Source organism: Ambystoma mexicanum, chromosome 7q (genome assembly GCF_040938575.1).
Source record: "Ambystoma mexicanum isolate Mex_15411 chromosome 7q, UKY_AmexF1_1, whole genome shotgun sequence".
Taxonomy (NCBI): domain Eukaryota; kingdom Metazoa; phylum Chordata; class Amphibia; order Caudata; family Ambystomatidae; genus Ambystoma; species Ambystoma mexicanum.
In genome coordinates this window covers 954,999,785-955,026,445 of record NC_090941.1, presented here as the reverse complement: position 1 = coordinate 955,026,445, position 26,661 = coordinate 954,999,785, and the positions used below count along the sequence as shown (strand labels likewise).

The window sequence follows — 26,661 nt, the reverse complement described above, 5'->3', positions numbered from 1 at the left end:
GATCCCCCTCAGCCGGGCTCAGATCCCCCTTTTTACAATGTTCAGAGAATATTCTTTCTCAGGTGACTCACGGTTCACCCCAGATTCCCCTCAGCCAGGCTCAAATACTTCCTCTTACTCAATTGGTCTCTCTGAGCGTGCATATGGGTGGAGGAAGTGGGTTGGGGTGGTTGGTGGCTGGAGGAGCGCGATCGGGTGGGGGATCAGGAATTTAAACCAATTTTAGCAGATTATAGCAAACAGGGGGCCCGGGAGGCCCACCAACGCTATGCTCTCAGAGAATGAAAGTGGCGATAATATGGGGTTCTCTGCAGCTGGTGTTCGCTTTGAAGCTATGATGTAAAGGGACTTTGAGTGGCAAAGGAACAAGCAAATCTGCAAGTATAAAAGATGTCAAGCTGCATGCAGTAAAGACAGGCCACAGAAGAATTTTACACCGCTCAGTGAGTTCACTGGTGAAGGTGTGATCCTGGGGCAGTGCAGCACATAATGGGAACCTTTTAATAATAAAGGTGTATGGATACAGAACTGGTGCATCTTGCAAATGCTAAACTCATTATTGTCCTGAGAGGGCATTTCTTATCATGTGAGAACAGATCAGGAACATCTAATCGCACTTGCCTTTTTACTACATTTTTGTGACATTTTCTTTTTGGGGGAATGCCCCCGAAAGACCCCTCCATGCACCCTCGCTACCCTAAACATCACTATTTATAATACCCTAACCCCCCTAAATAGAAATAAGGGCGATCCACCAAATGCAGTGTAATGTCTGCAGCGAGGTGGGCAGATAGTGTGGCAACAGTTGGACATATGTTTCTGTTAAGAAAAACATGTATTCCCTTCAAAGCAGCTCAAGACTGCCTGCCTCCAACTAACAAAAATGAAATCCAGCCCCATAGACTAGACTTTGGGGACTAGGTGCTTCCATGGAACGGTCTCATATGTCCTCAATAACACGTAGACCCTATGTTCTCAAGCACTGGCATCTGTGTGCATCAAAAATAAATGAATAATGGCACCCCAGATAATAATTTGAAAAAAAGTTGCTGTACTTGAGTTCTATTAGTATAAGCAGATGCCATCTTGGAATTCCTTGTTTCTTCTTTGTAGGTATGTCATGCTTTCTTGAATATTTTTCATATACTTTGTACCAGCGGGCTGCATGTGGCATCTATGCAGAATTCTGTTTCAGGGATAATTGTTTTTTCCCTTTCAATTTAATATCCATATCTGCTCTGCCACTGAAGGATGGGAAGGGGGATAACGACAGTATTCATGAATTGATATATTTTCTTTTGGAGTGACCTATGTCTCTTAACTAAAATATTTTCCTGAGGCGGAGGACAGCCGCTGAGTTTATAGCTCAACGCGAGGCTACCCCTTTCTTGTTCAGGGCCCTTGTGGGACACTTGTAGGCCAACAGGATACCCTTCATTTGTTCTCATCTCATGATCAAACAGGGCTAACTTGGCAGAGAGTCCATAAAAAGCTGACTTCATTTTTCTTTTCTTATCTAGGCAGTGGTAGCAAAGTAACCTGGAATGTCTGAAGGCTATCCCCCCTGCCACTCAAGCTGCGATGGGGGAAGAAAAGCAGGCCGTATTCTTATGGTTAGTGGGGGGCGTGGAGCACACATATATTTAGCGGGCCCCAGGCAGTCAACAGTTTTTCTTTCTTTAATTAGGGTTCAAAAGGAGGTGGTTACTTGTCATCCATCCTTTCTTTAATTTGCACTGAGGTGTCACCGGGCTCTGGGAGCACACATGGGCACACGCAGGCACATCTGTCCATGGTTGTTGATTCAGAGCAGGGTACTGCTGCTCAGAACCTTTATGTCTGGAGGAACAATATACAATCTAAAGTTGTTTTAAATCATCTTTATTGTGTTTTATTTCTCACTGCGGCTATTTTCTCTTTATGGTTTCACTGCATTTTGCATTGTTTCTCCTTACTTGGTACACAGGAGGAACCTAAGGTTTTCTCCACATTCCACTCCAGGTGGAAGCACCCTCTCTTTACATGTATTTTATGCACAGCGCAGGATTCCTATAAACACAGGTACAGCACCCATATCGCGCCCTAATCATCCCAAGAACTCAGGATAGTCTTGGGTGGCATGACCTATCCTTTGCCCCTGCCCCATACAGGTTGCTTTTAGTATTTAAAACTGATGGAGCAAACCCACCGTCACCTGAGGTATATAGGCAAGGGCTTCTGTTGTTGTAAAGATGATGGAGGGCAGCAAAACATATTGCCTGGTGCTATGTGTGAGAAACCAGAACGTGTCTCACCTGCTAGTCCCCACGGATCTCTCTCTCTCAGGTAGCCACGGCACAGTCATCGCCTTGGGATCCAGACCCTGGGGGTGGACCAGTGCGGGAGAATCACCTGGGTGAGGGGTCTTCGGTGAGTGGGAGTGGGGACACCGGATTGTGAGATGCGGTATCCCTTAATTCCCTGTAACACCTTTCCCCATCCTACACAATGAGCTATTTAGAAACTCAAACCCCCCACCCCTTTTCCTGCACAAACACTTTTACATGGACAGCCCGCTCTGGGAGAAAACAGACTCACACCGAGCCGTGTAACCGACATGTCCCAATACTATGGTCAGGCGAGGTCAGGCAATTATCGACAATCACTCACACCTGATTTCCATTGCACTTTCCCACACGGATAAAAGGTGGACCACGAGAGCACACTTGGAGTGAGGCAAAACACACAAAGGTACAGCAGTTTCGAGACGGCAGCTGAACGAGGGGAGAAAGACGGTCAGGCACGAGAGGTTTGTGAGAGAGGCGACACCCTTGACCTTTTTGGCTGGAAGCCGTTTCTTTCAAGGAACCTTCAGGGCAGAAAACATAAGATCAGGAAACCAGGCTGAAGAATCCTGCATTGTGTGTCGGAGATGCCAAGGGTCCTCCCGCATAACTGACTAAGGCGGGGGAGGAGCAGAAGATGCTGTGGTATCGACCTTCGCTCCAAGAACAAAGAGGCAACCGAGAACCGCACAGCCAGTGAGTCGGGGGGACCAATGCCAGACCGGTCTGTCTTGAAGTCAAGGTTGCAAGCAGCAACATTGTAAAACGAGCATAGGAAGGAACATTATTAAACTTGAGTGATAAAAGAAGCGAGAGAAGCTAAATTGCTGGTGAATATTTGAACATTAGAAGGAAAGATAACATACCGTTGACTGAGTGAGCCGTGTCAGACTCCTTAAGAATTGACTACTCTTGAACTCGTCATGAAGAAGCGAGTTCTTCCTACCAATGTGATTCTCAGGGGTACGAGAGGACAGACTGAGAAACCAATTGGTCGGAAGATGTTATGGACACACTGGAAACCCCCGATGGCTGTACGAAGTTATGGACACACTGGAAACCCCCGATGGCTGAAGAGGAAAACACAATTGATTACCAACTATATCCGGCAGTATCCAGAAATACCAAACATCAGTCAGGGCACCAACCTGCAGAAGAATGCAGAGTATGCCAAAGAATTGCAGTACAAATCGGTCATCAGGGGGGATGGGTTCTGTAGACCACAAAGAATAGTTTTAGCGTAGATAGTGACTATGATGAAAAAATAGAAAGGAAGAAGGATGGAAACTCTTACCAGTGTGCGTAGGATAGGAGTTGTTACCATATGGTGCCTTGTCCGTGTCGTCACTTGAAAGCAGGATCCAATCCGATGAAAACTGGGCTCCAATGAACCTATCCCCACGTCACGAGGACGCCTAAGGTGCCAAGGCAGTCTCTAGTCCAGCACCAACTCCTGAACCGGCCGGCACGAGGACGCCTACGGTGCCAAGGCAGTCTCTAGTCCAGCACCAATTCCTATACCCGCATGCACGAGGACGCCTAACACCTAACACTGAGCCAAGCAGAGATTCAGATAAGAGGAGCAGGTGCTGTGACAGATATAGAAGCAAGCGGAAATAACAAAGTCCCAGAAAAGGTAGAAAACAGAAAAGCAAGAGAGCACCAGACAAGGAAGCGGTCAGGAACCCACCGAGGTCAAGATAAGGGTACCAGGCAAAACACAAGATCACTAAACAAGCCAATCCAAGAACGGTCCGAAGTCAGAGTACCAAGGGAAACAGCAATACGAGGACAATCCAAGCGAATACCACAGGAAACAGGCCGAGGTCCAGAATAACAAGAGATCCAGGAAAACGCTGCTGTCGACAATAACGATCAGAAGCGCTGAATGGAAATGGAGGAGAAGTTCTGGCAATATTCCAATCACGTGATCCGAAGCGTACGCAATCATGTGAGGTGCGACGTGTCCATTGCCCCAGTCGCCATGGTAACTTCCAAACAAGGCGCCGATAACGCGGGCCCTGATGCGCGGACAACGCACCGCCCTCCGCAGCATTTTACCAAGCGACCGTGCCCGCTGCTGCCTACAAGGCAAGGGGCTCATTGGGGGCACGTTGCGAGCCAGAGTTCGTTTTCTGACAGGCCGGGACTGTGAATGTGCTCAGTCGAAGGTCTCTGTACGGTATCCTGACAAAAGAAAGAAAAGTAGAAGATTGATGTGAAGTGTACATTCTGTGAAGTGAATAGAAGTGGTCCTACAACAGTTTAAGCAAAACCCACCGTACATTTGAAAGTCTTCAATTCTGGTATCACAAGGGATCTGAGCCCGGATGAGGGGGATCCATGGTCCAATCCCGGACGAGGGGGACCAAATTGTGAGCATTGTAGAAAGGGGGTCTTAGCCTGGCCGAGGGGAACCCGTGGTCCGAGTCTGAAGGAGGGAGACCAGTCTTGTGAAAGTGAAAACCCTGACAAAGGAAAGGAATCTTTGTGTTTTGTTTGATACATCAGGCCCTCTGCAATAAGAGACTGTCCTTGTGAGAGGGACTTTAGCGGGAGGCCCTGATGCTTATGTGTTGAACTGTTAACTTGTGGCCAAGAAGCCAGAGTGTGTGCAAAGCCTGCACATGTCGTCTTGCCCCCTGCTGAAAATGTAGGGAAGGGAAGCCAACTGCTCAACTATCCCGACATATCATTTCTTGAACACTTTTCTTTGGCATACATTGCTATCCCATACCATTCTATATAGAAGTAAGGATTGGCAATAGGTTTATTAGTATATGCCCTTTTGTTTTGACAGAATCTACTATGGCTGCGTTATTATTTGATGGTCGTAGCTTGCTCCCATCTTTGGATTTAGGTTTAGATAGGCTTTCTACCAACCCATTGAAGTTCAATAAACACCCGTGAACTGTGATCACTTGTCTGTCTTCACTGTTTGATACCATGCGTTCCTTACACATGCCATATCACCTATCTTCCTCAAATTGTGAATCCATTTTTGGTTTTGAAGCATTTTGGTGGCACAGCCTCCAAAGTATGTCTGTAACTATTGCTACATAGAAGAGAGGGAAAAGGGACTGCGAGGAAGGAAGCAGAATAGAATATCTGCTTAGCACGAGTGACTTGAGCCATTAAATGTTTCTTTATACATTCGGCCCTATAATCGAATGAAGGCTTGTTTAACTGTATTTTTTCCAGTAAAGAGCACCGAAACATTACGCTGCATGCATGTGCTTTCATGTGTGGAGGGGCCGAGCACAGTGGTCTTGGAGCAGTTGCAGAGAGAGACCTGTCTGCAGCCCGAGTACTCATTCTGTCCTCCAGCCCCCAAAGCATCAGCAGCAGTGTCATGTGGTAGTCCCCTGACCACTCTTTCCCACCCCCACTAACAGCACTGTGGTGTGGTGCCTTATCAGCCCCGACAAAAGCAGGGCCTGCTTTTTCTTCTTCTTTTCTTTATGCTGTGTTCCCGACAACACCTCAAGCTCTTACTCCCACTCCACTTGCTCCAGTATTGCCATGTGTTCTTTCTTTGGTTGTATTGTCTTGTGAAAAGCGTTAGAATAGTGCTGTGATGTTTTTTGCTTTTCTTTGACTTTCAGTTGATGCAACAATAGTCTGGTGTGGGAGCGGTTGGGGCATGCAATCAATTCCTATATTATTCAGGATGGATAAAAATGTGCACCCTTATACTTAAGGGGGTTCAACAGTTGAACTGTTATGTTACATTTGCTCCCTCTTATCTGCCCACATTAGTTACCTGTGTGTTCTGTCCTAGACTACCAAATTCTGGCTTTGGAACTGTATCCAAGTGCATGGTGGAAATCATCCACAATCTGGTCCCTTATGGGTCAGTGTCATTAAACTACTATCCTTGGAGACTAAAGAGGACGTTGTATGTAGCATAATGCCTAGATTTCTGGTAGCCATTCCAATTTCTGATGCAGTGGGGATCTACTCTCTACATCTGGTACATTACCAGAGGTCAAACGACTGTTATCCTGGGACAGAATGATTAATTGTCTACTTAGGGGGTTATTATTTAATGTTGCAAGCTACTACGTAGCCATACAAAGTCATTTACCACCTCAATTCCAAACATTTCTTACTCGGCACTAGTTTATTATCACGAGCCAATGGTTAGCGGCAAGTGCAAACGTTGTGCCCTGGCTACAGTTTTCCTTTTGGCGCCTGCGGTCCCAGTTAGTGGTTTCTGTAGCCTTTACCCAAAATGTGCCTCTAGCCATATGGCTCTCCAGCTGCATCAAGTTGCACTTCAATTCTAAACACAGAAGGCTGACAGCATGCAAATCTCACTCCTGAGCTATCCCTCAATATTGTCGTTCTTATGGAGTCTGCATACAATATGCAGAAATAGTCGTCTGGGAAAGATTCTATACACAGTCCTTTCAAAGTGGATAAATTCGTTCCCATGAAGAATTCTAAGGTTTCCTCTTCCGATAAGAGGAGCTTGAAGAAAAGCAGTGCCAAAAAAAGAGACCAAAACCTAGGACAATACATTATAGCTACACTCCAGTGCAGTTGGATCCCATAGAGCAGCCATCTGTAGACCTCATCTTGACCTTTTTGTTGGAATACAGGGATTCATTTGTGCATCCAGCACCACATGAATAAAGCATTATGAAATCATTCACCCTAGCATTTACTATTTCAAAGTTTACAATTTTGGCCCATCCAGCTGCTGACTGATGCAAGACAAGTTTTCTATCTACATTCCGTGCCATGTTGTTCTAAATCCAATCGGAAAATAATCTTTGTGTCATCAACATTACAGGTAAAATGAAAATCAAAGGAGCGGATGAGGTGACCGAATGGCTGAAAATAAATATTAAAAAGAGGAAGGGAAAGTGCTGAGCCCTAGAGGACCCCACAGGTAACCGCCACAGGAGATGGATCTAAAAGATGTCAAAGAAATAGTTTGCTTTTGTGAATCCAAAAAGGATAGAAACAAATCACAGGCACTGTTGATGATACCAATGTTGAGTGATGTAGACAAAAGAATCTGGTGGTCGATGGTATTGAATGCCGAGGGCAAGTCAAGTTGAATTAGACCTGCCTCACCGCCTTCATCGCTAATCCTAGTAAGTCATTTAACACTGAAACCAATATGGATTCAGTGCCCATGAGAGGACAAAAGCCAAGTTGCAGAGGATCAAGAAGCTGATTGTCCTCAGAGCTGTACGTAACTATGGACGCCGAAATTTTCATTAAAAACTGGAGTAAAGAAATGGGGCGATAATTTGATAATATAGCAGCATCCAAGCTGGATTTCTTCAATAATGGAACCACCAAAACGTGCTTTAAAGTAGCAGGAATAGATCCATGCAGAAAAATATGAATTTAAAACCTCTGCAAGTATCTCACCTATCTCTTTCGCTTGTTTAAAATGGGAGAGAGGAATCTCATCCAAAGGAGAGGCTGACGTTAAACTCATAACTGTGCTAATTGCCTTAGGTTAGTACATAAGACTCAAATCCCGCAGAGGTAGGAGCAGTCACCAGAAGATACACCGTTGTAGATCACATAGTTACAGTTGTTGAAGGAGATGAACACCTAATATTGTCCTTGATAATCTCAATTGTGTTTACAAAATAGTCACATTGCTCCTTAGGTGGCTCTTGCGAGGCCATAGCTGCTGATACAGATTTTGGCATCAGAAGATTCTTCACTGTCAGAACCAATTGTTTAGGAGTATTAATTGCAGATTGAATGGTCTCCCCAAAGTAGGATTGTTTAGCTACTTTTAAGGTCAGATGATAAGAGGAGAACTCTTTTATTTAAACAGTTTTAGTCCTGGAACATAGTGAACTCCCCATTTATGCTCAGCTTTGTAAACTAACGCACGCAACGTGCATAACTGAAGAAAACCAGGGGGCGGAGGGGCAAGGATTCTTGCTTACAAATTTTAAAGGTGGTAGATGACCCGCTGATTCCGAACTGCTAATGCAGAGGCAAAGGGTAATTCCTTAATGTCTGATAATGTGACATAACTTGTGCAAGTACTGGTGGCTCAACACAATGGCAACTTCTCTGTAATACTTTTGGTCGAGCGCTCTGCTTGATAGGGTAAGAAAGCATTAGCTTAAAAGGAATCGGATAATGATCTGTCCAAACGTAACTTTCAACTAGTACAAACCTGCACTAAATCGGGTGAGGCAAATATTCAATCCAAAGTATGTCCCTTTTAAATGCTTGGAATCTGTAATTAATTGAGGCAGAGATAGTTTCTATGCAGCCTAAGATAGAAACTGCTGCAAGGCGAGCTGTTGAATCAGCCCAAAAATTAAAATCTCCCAAAACACATAAATTGTTATGTGATAAAGCTGCGGCTGATATGATTGGGGAAAAAGGACTTTCAAAGGCGTTCAGATTTTAAGGAGGTCGATATCCTATAAGGAAATGTAGTGTAAGCAACGGGTTAATTGATAATCTAACATAGATTCCATCTCGATGTCAGGGTTCCATGGAAAAAGGGTACTGGGAAATGTAGTAGCCATCTGGCAGAATGTGGACCATCTCTGGACCGGACGTGACCATAAACCATGTCTCTGTAACACAGACCAAATTGGGTGCAGAATTCTGGAGCAGTGAGAACATATCAAGCTTGTGCGAGAAAAGCGAGCAGGTATTGGGTAAACCGGCATAAAGAACAAACTCAGAAGAGTGGTCTGAAGTGGAGACTGCGTTTGTCACCCAGCCACTCTGTAGTTTAGTATTGTGGGATAGGGGATAATTGAAGCAAACAAGTATGAAACAGATGGGTAGATCTTACCGCAGAGTACCATAGCTCGGATCTCGCACGGACGAGCAGGACTTAGGCAGGACTTAGGTGCACGCTTGGCCGCTACTCTCCCTAGACCGAATAATTAACGGCCTGTGCATGTTATTGCTAAGACCGATCCGATGTATAAACACCCCACTACCAACCCTGAAGGCATAATGACTTTTAGATATTAGAAAGTGAGCTTGGTTAAATAACACGCTTGTAAAGAAGTCCTCTGTGGTTGCAAGTAGCAACATAGAGACAGTGAATAGTCTAAATCATCTGATTTTAATAAGTCTATAATGTTGCCACTACTGTTTTTGGCCTAATCCTGCTTTGTTTACTGGTGTTTAGTTTTATTGTAATGGTAGGAGAACATGGTGTTCAACGTTGCCAATTCATCCACTATACTTATTATAATTTCCTTCCCTTTTATTTTGCTGTCCTTCTATTAAACCCCTCACTTCTTTCCTTGTGTTACTTCTTTCCTCAATAAATGTATAGTCTGCCTCCTGTGCCCGTGGTCAGTTGCATGGTGGGAGAGGAGGACCTGTGCCTTTGAGTGTATGGGTTTAAGTTGGTGCTAATTGCAAGTAGATTGGAGGGAGGTGATTTTTTTGAGGGCTGGATTGGGGATTGCTTGTGAAGTGCTATGGTGTAAATGTGCGAGGCCAGAAGATGGGGATAGATTTGCTTGGAGATTGGGTTGGATGGAGAATGTTGAACTGATTTGAGAGAATAGGTGGGTTAGATTGTTGGAATGTGCTGGTGAAGGTGGTTGGTTGGACAGTGCATGTAGGGTAGCGCTTAGTCTGTGAAGATGGGGGTGGTGGAATAACCAGCCAAACAATTTGAGCGTAATCCTTCTTAATTCTGCATGAGATCATTATTTATAATCCAGTCTGGTGGTCTTTTTAATATTGCATAAAACCAATATTGCTAATGTCCTGACTTCTTCCGTTAATATTAATCCATTATCAGTTGAGCATTCTAGCTTATTGCTGATATCGCGTTTGCTAGTCAATATTGCATATTCAGCACATCAAATGGCTTTTATTGCTAATCATGTCTGCTCTCTATTTGTTAGTGCTCCCTCTTTAAGGGGCCCTAGTATGTGTCTTTCTGGCTCATGTGCTTTAGAGAAATGTGCATAAAATGCAGCCAGAGCATCGTTCTTAATCTGCCTTAAACTTGTTATCCGTGATTGCATAGTTAACCCAAACATTGTCTTCTAGTGCGATATATTTCACAGAAATGCATGGCTTGTGGGAAATATTTTGTTTGGAAGATTTTGCAGGGCTGTGTCGTAGTGACACCGGAACACCATAAGTGACCAGCGGACACATTGGGTAAAGCTTTACTTGGTGTATTTGAAACATTATAATTTTGCGTCTGGTTGCTATGTCATTCACGATTGTAATGCCGTTGATGATTGCGTAACCATCACACATAGAATTCCCCCAATATTATACCTCACATGAACAAGAGGTGCGAGGCACATTAACACAACACAACTTCGCCATTTAAAAGTCCATAGTAGCGACATCTTTAACATCCTGACACACATCAATTACAGAATAACAGTAGAAAAAAAAGAATATCCGTACATCTGCATCTTCTCGGATTTGCAGATCGATGTTGACTGGGTCAGCAATGCTCATCAAAAGACTTGCAAGAAACTCACACCGGTACGGGACACTTCACTGAGGTTATGATTTGAAATCAAATACTTTCCGGAACTTGCCCATTTACATTGCCATCTTGACATGCCATTCAATTAACCCTGACCAATGTAGAGCCATGCATGTATAAATATGGTATTTATAGTGTGCACAAAGACCATCGGGTATTGAGGCGCTAGGGGTGAGAGAGGGTTGGTCGGTGAACCTAAAACAGAAGGGTTTTTAGAGCCTTGCGGAATGGGAGGATCCCATGGAGCTTAAAAAGATCTAAAGGCAGAGTGTAGGAGCAAGAACCGAGAAAGAACTTCCTCCAGCTCTGGCACAAAGAAATCTGAGGACATGTAGCAAAAATGTTTTAGATGAGTGCAGCGGTCGATTAGGAGTGTGAGGCAGAATCTGTGACTGCAAAAATTCAGCCCCTGCGTTGTGAATGGCCTGATGAACCATACAGAGAACTTTGAACTTAATTCAGCTTCTGATGGGGAGCCAATGTGGTTGGTGTAAAAGTTCACGAGAGTGAGCAAGTCTGGGGGGGTCCAAGGGCAAGATGCGCAACAGCATTCTGGAGGGTTTGGAGATGTTGCAGTAACCTCTCCGTTTGCCCAAGGTAAATAGCATTACAATAATCAAGAGAGATCATGATTGAGGCCGTGACAATTTTTGACCTAACAGCTGTAGGGAGCCGGGGCAGAACATTTTTTAGGACCTAAAGTTTAATAAAGCCCGCCTGACAGACTGCAGAAACCTGAGCTTCCCATGAACCTGTGGTCATATGTTTAATCCCAAGACTCTTAACCACTGGGGAGGGCTCGGGGCAAGGGCCAAGGGAAGAAGGCCAATAGTCAGAGGTCCATGACTGACTCTCCACATTCGTACCAACCAGCCATTCCATCATGAACCATCCTCCAACCACACATGAAACCATTCCCATTCCTCCTCCTCCTCCTCCTCCTCCTCCTCCTTATTAGGTACAGAATACTGGAACATTCTTTTCCTGACCTACACTTTTTTTGCAGTGCAATCCAGACTTTGGGATTTTCTTTTGCTCATTTTTTAACTTTTTAATTATTTTTGAACTTTCACATACTGTAGGCTTTTCACGGTGTGGATAAACTATTCTTTCCTTGAAATGCAGTCTCTTGATCGTTTGATGTATGCCTTGTGTTTAAGGCTGGAGATGTTGGCGATTTCTTTTCAATTATTTTAATTTGTAGAATCATTTAAAAGTGAAGTACATAATAACAATAGTAGTTAAATATTGAGGGTTCAGTTGATTGAGTACAGTTTAAACTTGTTTAGGATCTGGGAGTTGTGCAAAGAATTGAACTGGTCATCTGAGGCAAATGCATAAGATGAGCTCAGGAGATTCCGCCACGCAAACCAACTAAGCACCATTTGGAGAAAATGAATGTAGGCATGACGTCAGTCATTTTACCCCGATTATTCCAAGAAATGTGGTCCCAGGTAGATAGGATTCTTTTCTCGCAATGGAGCAGCCCAGAAGGAACAGAAATATTTTGAGGCTGGGCTATTGCATAAGCAGGAGTAATGCCACCAGGCTCCTTCCGTGGGAGAAAGAAACGCGGCCACGTTATGGCTGTCTCCTCCCCCGGTTTCATCAGATTCATCCATTGCCCTTTGCCTCTCCTATCCTCTTAGTTATCACACAACCCGCTGCAGATCACAGGTGGAGGCAGGCGGTGGCCGACGGGAGGCTACAGAGATAACGATAGTTCCACAAGGTCCCCCTACAGGGCTACTGCTGCAAGGAGGCCCTCGTTTCCACAGAACACCAAGCCCAGAAATCCAAGACAAATCTTTCTGCCTGATGTAGCCCATTCAGGGTAGGATGAAAGCATGACTAGAGGGGCTACACCCGTCTGACCTGAGTCTAATTGGGAGCTCTGCCTTCTTGTGTTGGATCACACCACCACACCTGAGCGATTTCTAAATCCTTGTGCAATATGGTACGTTTTAGGGGGCCTGGGAGGTAAGAGTTGTGATAAATAAGGTAGACTTTGGCAAGCAACCTAAACATGCTTGTTAAAAAACAAATTATCCTCTTTTCCTTGCCTTTGCAAGCCCCTTTGCCCAACGTTAGCATCCTCCTTCTCTCTCAAAGATCCTTTCAATCGAATCTAATTAAATTCTAGTACCACTGCCAAATATTAGGATTGTGATACTTTTCTTAAATTGTCTTTTTTTCAAATGGAGCCCTTAGTCTGTCGATCCTCAGAGACGTCGCTATGTTTTAGTTTGATAATTGCTCGCAGCTGTTTGGTGAAAGATTGTTGATTTTTTTTTTTTTTTTTGCTGAACTGTTCCATGAGACTTGTGCAGTTGACGCCAAAAAAATAGGACGTTAAGGGCTTGTCCAGTACAAACGTCCATTGTTTTCACGCTTTTATTCAATTCTGTATGCTTTTTTCTTTTTAGCTGCTGGACGAGTTGCCAATGATCTACAGCTGCTGTATCTTTGTCTACTGCCTGTAAGTATTTGTTGAAAGGCAATTTGAGGAATCAGTGATCTGAAAGTTGTAAAGATGGAATTTCTAAATATTTGAAAGGAATGTAATGCTGCTAAATTGAGAACCCTACCAATGTAGTGTGAAGTAGGCAATTGTCACCACTTTAAACGCAAGCTTGCTTGGTTTCTGAATTTCTATACACGTTAAATTAATAATAATAATAATTTGCATTTATATAGCGCTACAAACCCTCAGGCATCCGAGCGATGCTTATGATTACCAGTGTGTGGTGCTCATTTATGGACCTCAGAAGGATGAAAGGCTGAGTGTGGCCCTGCCCGGATTGGAACCTGCGTTGGCAGGCTCTGCACGGATGTCAAAGCAAGCGATCGCTGTGCTATCTGACCAGCTGTATGCAGCTTAGAACAAGCATGTGTCACTAGCCTTTCACTACATGATATTTCTCTAAAGATGCTGTGGACTTTGTACAAATCATATTAATTTGCAATTGTTTAATGCAAAGTCCTCATGTATGATGACCAACAAATATATAGAGTTAATAGAACAAAACACAAAGTTGCAGAGCAACATTTAGCTGAATTAAAGGCAACTTTCAACAAAATGGTCTCAAACAATAAAAACAATCTGTTAATTATATATAGCTGAAGTTAAGGTGCCAGTCTAACACCGCAGAACCCCTGAAATTCGGCAAGTGGTGGAAGCTACACCACCTTAATTAGGAGCCCCCCTGTTGTGCATCTTATAAGCACACTGATAACATAATTTCTGAGACTTGTGGAATCTGCTTAGATCACATGCTGTGCATAGGCCAACATCTAGTGGAAGCTGCAGAGTATTACAGTTTGTTTTTCGAAACTCGAAAATGGGCGTCGACACAGGGCGTGCCAGTAATACTATCCCTAGTGTGACGTTCACTGTACCCAAGATCCCTCATGCGTCTAGGATCCTCAGATTGTTTTTTTCCGCCATACTGGTCGGAAGCATTTTGCGGAGTCCCCTGGCCTTACCCATACCTTTGCTAAAATTTAAAATAATAATCTATTGACATCCTTCCCCACCCCAACGTCGAACTTTGACACTCAACGCCGGCTGGAGAAGAAATCGACCGTCGGCTGCTGCACGACGGATTTGGGCCTCGGAAAGCCGCTGGCCTCGGCCCAGGCCTGGAAGGCTGCTGGCCTCGGCCCTGCAAGTAGGGAGAGTGGGGGGTGGTACATACTCTACACTCTTGGTATATAGGTACACCTTATACATTTCCTACACTTAACAGCCCACTGCCTCAAGGTGCGTATGGAGGGTACCCCTTTGCAATCTCTGCTTGCCGTGGGACCACCCGAAGCGAACTGCAGAGGGTGTAGTAGGTTTAAACCTAAGACACTTAAGGACCGTTCGACGAAGCGTTGGGCCCACCACGCCAGTCAGGCGGCCATGGCAGCGGAGGGCGCCTTCAGCGATGGCAGCGACGCCTTACTTTCGGACTGCGAGGGCATTACGGCGTCGAAAGACAGCCGAGCGCAAGTCCCCGACCTCGGAAGGTCGTCCGGCAGGGCGGCTATGGGGAAGACCCCCGGCGACACAAGCGCTTCACATACTACACACACTAAACACACTAAGTCCAACCGAGACTAACAGAAGTTCGATCGTCGGAAGACGAAGACGACTTCCACCCCCAGGCCGCGCTCCAGGAGTCGGAGCCCGCAGTTAAAGCCAGCGAGGCCCCACGCTCGAAGGACAGGGACACCTCTCCTGATCCTCGACGCCAGGCGTCGAAAAACTCCAGAGCCACTAAGGGACAGGGAAAACATTTTTCTACGCACGGGGAGGGGAGAAAACAGCAGAATAAACTACCTGTGCATTCTTCCACACCTGTGAAACACTCTACCCCCCCTAAACAGACAGACAAGCCCAGGTCTGCTGATAGGTCCACAACCAGCAATGCTACTCAAGATAAATCCCATAGACTTGATGAGAGAGTCATTCCCAGTTCCAAAAAATGGTCCATTGAAGACATAGATAGGGTCATGTCAAGAATGTCTTCTTTGGCTGATTTTTATGATAAAAATCCAGAACATTTCCTCTCGTATGATCCACAAGGGGCCACACACTCAGGCTCTAATGATCCTATCCCCCCGAGTAAAAAGGCCCGGTTTGAAACTCCGATGAGGTCAGAACCCTTCGAGGTACAACCTTACGCAAGACTATACTCGCGGTATCAAGGAGAGGCTTCCTTTTGTGAGGACCAAGAATTTGGTATGATAGAAGAGCAAACCGGGAGGGCTACTATGGGGATGATGAGGACCAGGAAGAAGAAGAGGATGACCCGGAAACATACAGAGTAGATTCCGCGGTAGAGAACGAAGCCCCGGTTACCGACTCCACGGTCGATAACCAACCCCTCCTAAATGAGGTTCTCGCTCGCGCAGCAGAACATTTCCACATTGACACCCACGGTATACAGGAGGAAAGGGACTTCACAGAAGAGTTAGTGGGAGAAAGGAGGCCTGTTGCCCAGACCATCCCTATCCTTAAATCCATTCAGCTGAGAATAGATCCGTCCCTGGTGAACCCAAACCTCACCAGATCAGTTAATCCCAGGGTTGAAAAACTTTTCAGGGCGGCACAGTCTGACCCTCTCTATATAAGAGGACATCTGAAGCCAGACTCCCTAGTTGTCACCAACACTCGTAAGAGGGCTGGGACACCCTTGTCTTCGTCAGAAGCTCCTCCCGACAAGGAGAGCAAAAAACTATACGATTTCGGCAGGAAGGTAGCCCAAACGTCCACCTATCAAGCAAGGATTGCTAACTCCACCACCTTGTTGGCCAGCTACAACTGCCATCAGTGGGAAGAAGTCGCGGCACTCATAGCCTCTGCTCCTGAACCATTAAAGGGCCAATTAGCTCGGATTTCCGCAGAAGGTAGAGCCGTGTCTGGTTGCATTTTGAAAGCAACCTTCGACGCCGCGGACAACGCAGGCAGATTGATAGCGGAGGGCACTGTTATCAAGAGACATGCGTGGTTACGGCAGTCTGGTTTTAAAGCAGAAACCCAGGCATCATTGTTGGACAAACCGGTGGAAACCGATCTGTTCTTTGGTAAGGCGGTCGAAGACGCACTGAAAAATGCCAAGGACGAATACGAGACACTCAGATCCCTTGGCCAGTTAACCAATCAACCCCCTAACCAGAGAGGGAATAGTAATTTTCGTCGCCTACGTGGCCAAAATTCCCAGAGAGGATCTAACTATTCCCAGGGGCAGGGTACACAGTGGAACAACAACCAATTCCCAGAGAGGATCTAACTATTCCCAGGGGCAGGGTACACAGTGGAACAACAACCAACAGTCTACCCAGGGTTACCGCAGAGGTAATAGGAGAGGTCGTGGTAAAGGCAGAGGCAGCCCCAGCAAGGGAGGCGGCACGCCTCCACCAAAGCAGTGACGCTCCGTTCAGGGTCCCTTCTCACGCAACCCCAGTAGGGGGACGCATTTCAAACTTCACCCAGGCTTGGGAAGGGATCACATCAGACAGATGGGTGCTGTCAACAGTATCCACAGGATATTGTATAGAGCTACTGCAGCATCCCCGGAACCATCCTCCACGACAAAGAGTACACTCCTTGGAACATCAGAAGATTCTCCTCGAGGAGATCGCCATTCTTCTACAAAAGGACGCAATAGAACTCGTCCCGGGACATCAGGTAAACAAGGGTATTTATTCAACTTACTTCCTTGTGCCAAAGAAAGACTTGACAATGCGCCCAGTATTGGACTTACGGCCTGCCAACAAGTATGTCAAGCCCCAAAAATTTCGTATGACCACGCTACAAGAGGTAATCCCCCTCCTAAAAAACGGGGATTACATGGCAACCTTGGATATGAAAGATGCTTATTTTCATATTTCCATGTTCCCAGCGCACAGAAAGTACTTGCTCTTCAAGGTGGACAGTCGACACTACCAATTCAAGGTACTGCCCTTCGGGATAGCTTCAGCACCAAGGGTATTCACCAAGGTACTGGCGGTGGTGGCTGCACATCTACGCAGGGAGGCAATCCCAGTGTACCCTTATCTGGACGACTGGCTCATAACGGGGGAAACCCCAGGAATTTGCAGGACAAACATTCAAAGGACTATCGACCTCCTCCACGAGTTAGGCTTCTCAATCAACGAGAAGAAGTCAAGCCTGGTGCCAAGCACCTCAAAACAATTCCTAGGAGCAATCCTGGATACCCAGGAGCGGTTGACCTTTCCTTCAGAAGAAAGAATTCGGAATATACTACTGCAAATTCCGCATTATCAGTCCGGTCAACAAATAACGGTACGCAAAGCAATGTGTTTACTGGGCATGATGGCGTCATGTATTTACCCGGTCCCCCACGCGCGCCTGCGCGGGCGTCCCATGCAGGAATGGTTGGCGAAACAGTGGTCTCAGGCAAGTGGTCAGTGGGACGATCTAGTGGTCGTTTCGCCAACACTGGTACAAAGCCTTCACTGGTGGACAAGAGAGAATCTCGCACAGGGGAAACCCTTTTACGATCCCGAAGTACAGGCAGTAGTCACTACAGATGCATGTCTGACGGGGTGGGGAGCCCACCATCTCCACCACACAGCTCAGGATCTCTGGTCTCACTCAGTGGCAAGAACCACATCAACCTGCTAGAGCTTCTGGCAGTATTCAGAGCGCTTCAGGCGTTCGAGCCCCACCTACTAAACCTGTCAGTGCAAATCCGGACTGACAGCACTACAGCCATGTTCTACCTGAACAAGCAAGGAGGGACTCGCTCGCCAAATCTGTCCAAGCTTGCCCAGAAATTCTGGATATGGGCACTCAGACGGAACATCTTCCTGTCATCACAACATGTTCCAGGGGAGCTCAATTCCCTAGCTGATGCTCTGAGCAGAGACTCCCTCCCAGAGGAACACGAATGGGTTCTTCACAGAGAGGTCGTAGAAGATATCTTCTCTCAGTGGGGTTTCCCCACTATAGACTTATTCGCCACAAGCGAAAACAGACAATGCCCAGGATTTGCATCCAGGTTCCACCAACCAGACTCCCAGGGGAACGCCCTGTGGATGAACTGGTCAGGGATGTTTGCGTATGCTTTTCCACCAACTCCTCTCATCAGGAAAGTGGTGAACAAGATGAACAGGGAATCGATGACGCTCGTCCTAGTTGCTCCCATGTGGGCAAGACAACCGTGGTTCCCACACCTACGCAGGATGGCGGTGTGCGAGCCCATCAAACTTCCAGCCTGGTACAACCTACTGTCCCAGCACCAAGGTCAAACAGTGCACCATCAACCCAACTCAATGAACCTGGCAGCATGGCTCCTGAGGTCATAGAGTTTGGACACCTCAATTTGCCACAGAGGTGTATGGACATCCTAAAGGAATCTAGGAAACCAAACACAAGGCACTGTTACTTTGACAAGTGGAAGAGGTTCGTTATATGGTGCCCGAGTAGACAAATCAACCCAGTTGTTTGCACTCCTTTCACTATTGTTACATACATGCTCCACCTGCTAGATGCAGGATTGGTTTTTAACTCACTGAAAGTACACCTGGCAGCCCTGTCGGCTTACACCACTTCCCATAGCAAGGTTTCGTGGTGGAAAGTACCAGTAGTTAAAGCCTTCATGGAAGGAGTAAAGAGACTTCACCCTCCTATTTCAAACCCACCACCAGGGTGGGACCTTAATGTGGTGCTAGCCAAGCTCATGGGCCCCCCTTTCGAACCCATGCATAAGAGCAGTCTCAAACACCTGACTTATAAAACGGCCTTCTTAGTAGCTATTACTTCTATAAGAAGGGTCAGTGAACTTCAGGCTCTGTCAGTGCAGGATCCCTTCTTTGCTATCCATAAAGGCAAACTGGTTTTACGCACACACCCTAGGTTCTCACCTAAATTTATATCAAAATTCCATGTAAACCAGTCCATCGAGCTTCCGGCTTTCTTCCAGAACCCGCAAAGCTCGGCTGAGGTGAAACTACACACCCTAGATGTGCGTAGGGCGGTCCTCTACTATGTAAATAAAACCAGACCGCTAAGAAAAACAGATCAAATGTTTGTCTCCGTAGCTACAGGCAGAGAAGGGGATCGCGTCTCTAAAGGTGCCATCTCGAAGTGGATTATTAACTGTATCCAGCTGTGTTATTCACTCTCTGAAAAAACTCTGCCTTTCACGCCAAGGGCCCACTCTATTAGAGGCATTGGGGCCACTCTGGCTTTCATTGCAAATGTACCCCTTGACAGCATTTGCAAAGCAGCTACTTGGAGCTCTATTCACACTTTTACTCCGCATTACTGCATTGACACCCATTCCAAGGCAGATACACAAGTGGGACAAGCGGTTCTAAGCACTTATTTGCTCATGACCCTTCTCACATCCCACCTCCTTCTTCTGGTACTGCTCGCTAATCTATGCACAGCATGTGATCTAAGCAGATTCCACAAGCCTCAGAAGGCATACATTACTCACCGTAATCGTATTTCTGATGCTTGTATCTGCTTAGATTCACATGCGACCCACCCTTCCTCCCCTCTGAGAGAAGGCGCATGATTGCTTGTAGTCTTACCTTTCTGTCTATCTGCTTGGATTATCTGTACTCACGCTACTCCTCATGCTACCTCATGTCGGACAAAATACAATCTGAGGATCCTAGACGCGTGAGGGATCTTGGGTACAGTGGACGTCACACTAGGGATAGTATAACTGGCATTCCCTGTGTCGACGCCCATTTTCGAGTTTCGAAAAACAAACTGTAATACTCCGCAGCTTCCACTAGATGTCGGCCTATGCACAGCATGTGAATCTAAGCAGATACAAGCATCCGAAATACGATTACTGTGAGTAATGTATCCCATATGACGACATTAATGACCACTAGAGCATACTGATGGCATCACAGATGTCCCATGTGACATGACTTATGGACTTATCTATGACGTCACTGGTAACCAACAGTCCTGGTGTAAACTTCTCATGCTCTATTTCAAGACATATGACACGTACTAACACAGTTGTCATTTTTTCATGGATTTTTAATTGATTGTAAATATTTTCCCAGCATTGTAACTGATATTGCAACTTTGCAAAGTAGTTCATGCTCATAAGAATCTACTATTTAATATACTCTACAACTATGATCTGCAACCTTTGGTGCTCTAGATTGTTTGTACTACAACTACCATCAGGCTTGGCAAGCATAGTCAATGAAGGAGGATCATGGGAGTTATAATCCAAAACATCTGAAGAGTCGCCTGTTGCAGTCCCTTGCATTGGAAGATTGCAACTTTGGGCAGTACATTGTGAGATCTACTTTTGTCCGGATAGCCCTGTGTCCTCAAAATATGTAACTGCATTTCCTCCTGACTGATCTTTTCAGGACACCTGGCATAACTTTGGTCTTTTTTGCATGCTTTGTCATACTGACTGTTTGTTGTGATATGAAAAGAAAAGGAAAGGGATTTGGAAAACTGTCCCCTCTCTGCTATGTTACTCTCTGAAGTGCTGCAAAGTCACAGTTATACTACTCAGAATGTCTACCTAGTTCTCATCACCGCTCAGAAAGAATATAATGTCTTTTTAAACACCTGAGAATGCTAACATGCTAAAGAGATGAGGAAGTTAGAGGCTAAAGAGCATCATACGTTGATATGTCTAAGAGTCTTTTTCTTGGTGGCCCCTAATCTTTGTATTGGAAAGGAGCTGAGAAGTTGGCAATCAGTGTAGCATGTAAACATTGAAAAGCCTGCAAGACGTGCTGACTCTTTTGGGGCTCCACACATTGTTCTTTGGAGTTCCAAGACTATTTGGCACACTTTGACTTGGCAGGAACTTTTTTGTTGGAGAGATGTTTGCCAAGCAAGGCCTTTTCCACCCATACTGTGTAAGAGGCATGGTGGCAGGCTTGTTGGTCAACCAGGGTGCCAATGGGACCAGGACAATCAAGAGTACTGGTTAGCTGTTGTTGTCTAGGATTGTTGGGCAATGCATTGCAATATGGCTTTTGTGCTGCCAGTTGGCTTGAAGCCAGACTGACGGTTATATGCCTTTGAAGTTTGAGGATGACTGCCCTTTCAAGGGTTTATGCTTTCGTAGGGTGGTTCTGGATAGTTGGCAAGGCCTTTGAAGTCCACAGTAGGCTTTTTAGTAAGGGATGTTGGTAGTTCTTTGTTTCAAATGTTAAAGTAGGAGCATTTGTCTCCATATTGTTTGATGTTTGGAGAGAAATATTCTTTAGGAAACAAAGTACTTCTTGTTCCCAATGGGGATATTTTTTAGGCATGTTAAAATATTTTAAAAGTAATAGGCCTATTTCTGTAATCCAAACGTTGCACCTAGTAATTCATACACATTAAAAGATTCATTATACCTCTTCAGATCAGGCAGTAATTATCTCCCTTCTGTGGCACTTGTAAGGGGGGATAAATACGAGCCTGACACAATGGCGGCATGTTGGTTAGCCAATTAAATAAATCAAGGTTGTGAACGGAGGATAGGACAGGAACAACGTGCTGGTCTTGAAAGCAAGACCATGCAGCAGAGGTTTGAATCCTGGATCCGTGCTTAGAAACCAAACTCAGGTACGGTGTTGGTGACTATAAAAAACAATAAAATAAAATAAATAAATACTTAGTGAAAAAGTAAAAGAAAACCTATCTTACCCTATTTTTAAGAGGAGTTTCCTTGCCTCAACTAAAATACTACGAGCCACCCTTGAGGATTTTGACCTGTTTATTCTGCTTTGCTCTGGAGATCTTCTGACAAATGGAGCCATGAGGGAGTAGATAACTGCTTAGCTGAAACAAGCTGACACCACAGGGCAGCAATATCATTGCGGAATCATTAAACTTGAATTGGTTTTATAAACAGGGTAATCGGGAAGGGTAGATATTGGTGATCAGCAAGTAGAAAATATGTTATAATTGAGTAGGTCTTACAAATCACTAGGCAGCTTCTCCTCTCTCTGGTTGGGGGCTGCACTGTGAAATGATCCATATTAAGAGATACCTTCCTATTACCTCCTTTAGCTCCTGACCAGGCCTGCACCCATCTCGATTACCAAGATTTTTATTGAAGATATTGCTTGCCCACTCCCCTTGCAATTTGACTTCGGCCCTGGGGGCACACACTCTCCAGCGTCTTTTGTGTCCAATCTTCAAGTCTTCAATCTGCTAGTCTTTCACTTCAAGGAGAACTCTCAATCACTCGCTTCCTAGTCTGCAGCCAAACATAGAATCAAGCACTTCAATTATGCTCCCCACCACCTCATCAAATCTTCGCATCTTTGGGAGCAACTCCCGCAGAGAACACCATGGGAGCTGTCCAACGGGGAACTAAACTACATACTGTCCTACTATACTCCTCAGTGATTCTGTCACTGACGCGCATTTAATGCAATGATTGTAATTTCTCAATCACCATATTCTTTTATTCACTAAACCCTCAACAATTATAATTGTTCTTTTAAAACGGGCTTAATACCAGAGATTGGTTTCAAACCGCAGGATCGGGATTCGAACCTGTGTTGTGCCGCGTTGTCTTGCTTCCAAGACAAATGCTTTGCCCCAGAGCTATGCCCCCTCACCCACACGCGATGACCATGGCTCCTGAACGTAAACCGGTGTAACAGTTCTCCTTTCTGCTATCATCACAATTAGTTACAAAGTATTTTCAAAACTGCCTCTCAGGGTTCCAGTTAATCTGTACAAGTACCAGTACCAGTATTCTACTATGAATCGGGCCAATGTGCCCAACAGCAGAAAAATAGGGAGAAAAAAATATGCAGGTGTCTGGCCTCAGATTCTGCCCGTTTCACTGACTTTTGGAAAAAAACGCAAAAATTCACATTTTGTGTAAAAGATCAAAAAAGCTCCTACACCGCACGGGGTGCACTGGTGCGTGTATGGCACTTTAGGAGGGTGTGGGTTGTTTTGGAGCGGGGTGTGTGTAAATGGAAGTTATGCATGACTCTGCTCCCATTTACAAGAAATGTTGTGAAAAACAATTAACACATTTGGGTTCTTTACACCTGGCTGTGATGGTTAAGGTTGTATCATGGATCTGACGGCGTGTGGATGCCACCTGCACCTTAATGCCACCTTCACCGTAGGGACTATATTCGAACTAGTACTATCAGCAGCATCACATGCCATAAACAAGTGCTATGCTATTGCTTTTCCTGATGTGAAAAGTGTCGGGTAGATAGAAATGCAGCATTTCATTTGCATAAATTACTAGTTTCAAAGAAGGCATTAATTGCAAGAAAAACACCAATGTTTTTTCGAATGAAAAATCAATTTTTACGTCACTAAAGAAATACTCCACACATGACTGACAGCTACTTTTGTTGGTTCCCTAAAATTCCTTATCCTCCCAGTATCCCAAAGTAAGGAGTAACATGTCCCTGCCTGGAAATATTACCCTACACTCTCCTGGGAGCTGTTCCTCCAAATAGACACTAACATGATGTAACTTCCTCTTTCGAGGCTGCAAACTTGACAATCCAGTAAACAATAGTAAAGAGGCCGCGAGTTGGGAACGTCCTGCGGAAAAAGCCATAGCAGATCTGGAGATCAGGCGGGCTTGTCTGCAGTCACTGTCGAAGGAAGAGAGAAAAAATTGGGCTACTTGACGTATGTGATAACCCTATTTCTCTTGAGAGGGTGGGAGAGCAATCGGTGTGTTATTATGCAAAACTATATTTGTAGAATGGCAATTTTACCCAATGCAATGACATTGAACAGCAGTACTCAAGAGTATCATGTGCTGCTATTTCTCTAGTCGGGCGGGATAATGCTCACATCGGTGTCTTTAATAGAATTAAGACTTTCTTATAAGTTACTCTGGATAATGTGTATTCTGTGTCAAGACAGTAGGCTCAGATTATGGTTGTTTACTTACCACAACGGATGCAGGTTGCTCTACCGGTTTCAGGTAGAATTGTTTGAAAATTGATTCACCTGCCTAATCGGCCATTTTCATGATGTCCTCTAGGCGGACTCCAATCTGAACAGAGTGAGCGCCGAAGTGATTAGTATCTACTCCTGCTTGAGATAGAGTCCAGCGCACCCAGCGTGCCAAAGTCTGGGTGGAAACTGCTCTGTGTGGTTTGCGGAGTGCTATCAATAGTTGTCCGTTAGAAGAGGTCCCATGAGGCACGGTCACCTCTTCGTAGACCTTTAAGCACTTGCCCAGATAAGGCTTGGGCTGCTCCCTAAAAAGCAGGATAAGGGACAACTCTGGAATTGCATTTGGTCCTTCTGGATATGTTGAAAACTATGCCATCAAGAGAAAAGGTCCTGCCTGCTAAGTCGAGCGTCCTGACATCGGAGACCCTTCTGCAGGAGACCAAGCATAGTAGCGTTGTAAGCTTGCCGGAAAGAGCGGTGCGGGATAGCTCCTCATTATGAGGCCAAGAAAGAAAAAGGTTGAGCACCTTATTAACGTCCAAAAGCTGCTTGTAACGGGACAGAGGCGGCACCGTAAGATGGATACCCTTGAAAAATCTGCAAACTAGGTGATGTTCTCCTGCTGGGACCCCTTGCATGAGATTGTGGCCAGCTGAAATTGCAGAGCGATAAGCATTGACCATCCTGCAAGCGAGACCTCACTCTACCAATGAAACTAGAAAATTGAGAAGTTCCTCTATAGGTGCCGAAACTGATGGAGCCCTCGGTGCAGACACCAACATGTCCAGGCGTTCCAAGAGTTGGAGTATCTCTTGAAGGTAGCGGGGGCCCAGTTCTCCTCGATGAGACTGATGGCTTTATGGGTTATCCCTGGGATTCTCCATCTTGCCCTGAAATCCTCCAGGCTGATAGGATCAGCAACCTGCTGAGGAGAAGGTGGTGACGTTGACCTGTCGGACCCATTAGCAGATCTGGAAATCGGGGTAGAAGGATTGGAAAATCTGAGGTAAGTTCCAGAAGACCTGGATACCAGGTCTGAGATGTCCAGACCGGGGCTATGAGGACCAGCTCTGTACATTCCTGACCGGCCTTCACCAGGGTCCTCTCTATCATGGTGAAGGGGGGAAAGGCGTAAAGGATTCCCTCTGTCCAATACATCCATTGCAGCAGCAGCTTGATTCGGCTTCCAGCTGTAGAATTCCGGGAGCTGAGCGTTGAGGCGGGAGGCAAACCGATCCCTGGACATGGGACACCATATTTGTTGGAGTCGGAGGAAGATCCCTCTGTCGAGGCTCCAATCGGTGTAGTCGGTGGAATGACGGGTTTGTCAGTTTGCTACTGCATTCCTGAGCCCTGGGAGATACTCCGCCGTGGCAGAGATCCGGTGTTCCAGGCAAAAATGCCAGAAATCATTTTGCTAGTTCCTCTAGAGGTCTTGATTTGGTGCCACCCAGATGATTTATGTACCTTACTGCCAAAATGTTGTCAATTTTCAGTAAAATACAACAACTCGCTCTGCCTCTGGCAAATGACCGTACTGCGAAAGAGCCCTCGAGGAGCTCCAGGCAGGTTATATGCATTTCTAGCTCCTGAGGGGTCCAGGTTCCCACCGTGGCCACTGCGCCGCATCTTGGTACCCAACCAGAGCGGCTGGCGTCTGACTCGATCACTATGTCCGGGGTGCACACGAAGATGGCTCTGCCGTTCAAAGCTTTCATGTGCATGAGCCACCAGATTATCTCTGTTTTTGCCTGAGGCGATAGCGCCAGATATTGTGAGTAAGAGAGGCTGCACCTCAAATGCTGTCCCTTCAGTCTTTGCAACTCCCGGTAGTGAAGTGGGCCGGGAAATATAGCTTGAATGGAAGCGGATAGTAGACTATCACTCTCGCTAGCTCCCAGAGGGAGATGAGATTCCTCTGAAGAAGCCTGCGAATCTCCCGACGTGTGGAGTATATTTTGGTGGTAGGGAGGTAGAGCTGGGATACCTGCGTATCCACCACGAACCTCAGAAATTCTAGGTTCCTGGAGGGGCAGAGGACCGACTTCTCCCAGTTTATGAGAAAAACGAGTCTGTGTAATAGATCTATGGCCAGTTTGGCTTGTTGTGCTATCAGGGCTTGAGTTTGGGCCATGAAGATGCTCTCTTAGATTAGCTACTACTGGCCTTAGGAGCTTGGTAAATGCCCAAGGGGCAAGCTCGTAGACTCCCAGTCCTGGTTCTTCCATTAGAACCTCGGGAAACGTATGTGTGCCTGATGAATGGGCACTGCCAGATAGGCATCCTTGAGGTATAGGCGGACGAGCCAGTCACCTGGTCTTAAGATGTCTCTGAGCATGTGTACACCCTCCATCTTGAAATGGCGGTAGACTATGAAGTCGTTCAAGGCCCTGTGATCTATCACTGGACGTACTTTTTGCTTTCTGCAAACTAAAAATATAGGGCTGAAAAATCCACCCTGACTC

General features: G+C 45.7%; 1 protein-coding gene across 1 annotated transcript in view; it reads left to right on the top strand.

Annotated features, from left to right (window-relative positions):
• ACER3 (alkaline ceramidase 3) overlaps positions 1-26,661 on the top strand; it is a 435,473-nt gene that overhangs the window by 189,185 nt on the left and 219,627 nt on the right. The window contains exon 4 of the mRNA XM_069640008.1: positions 13,230-13,282. Within this exon, the coding sequence (XP_069496109.1) occupies positions 13,230-13,282 (53 nt within the window). The remainder of the gene's footprint in view (positions 1-13,229; positions 13,283-26,661) is intronic.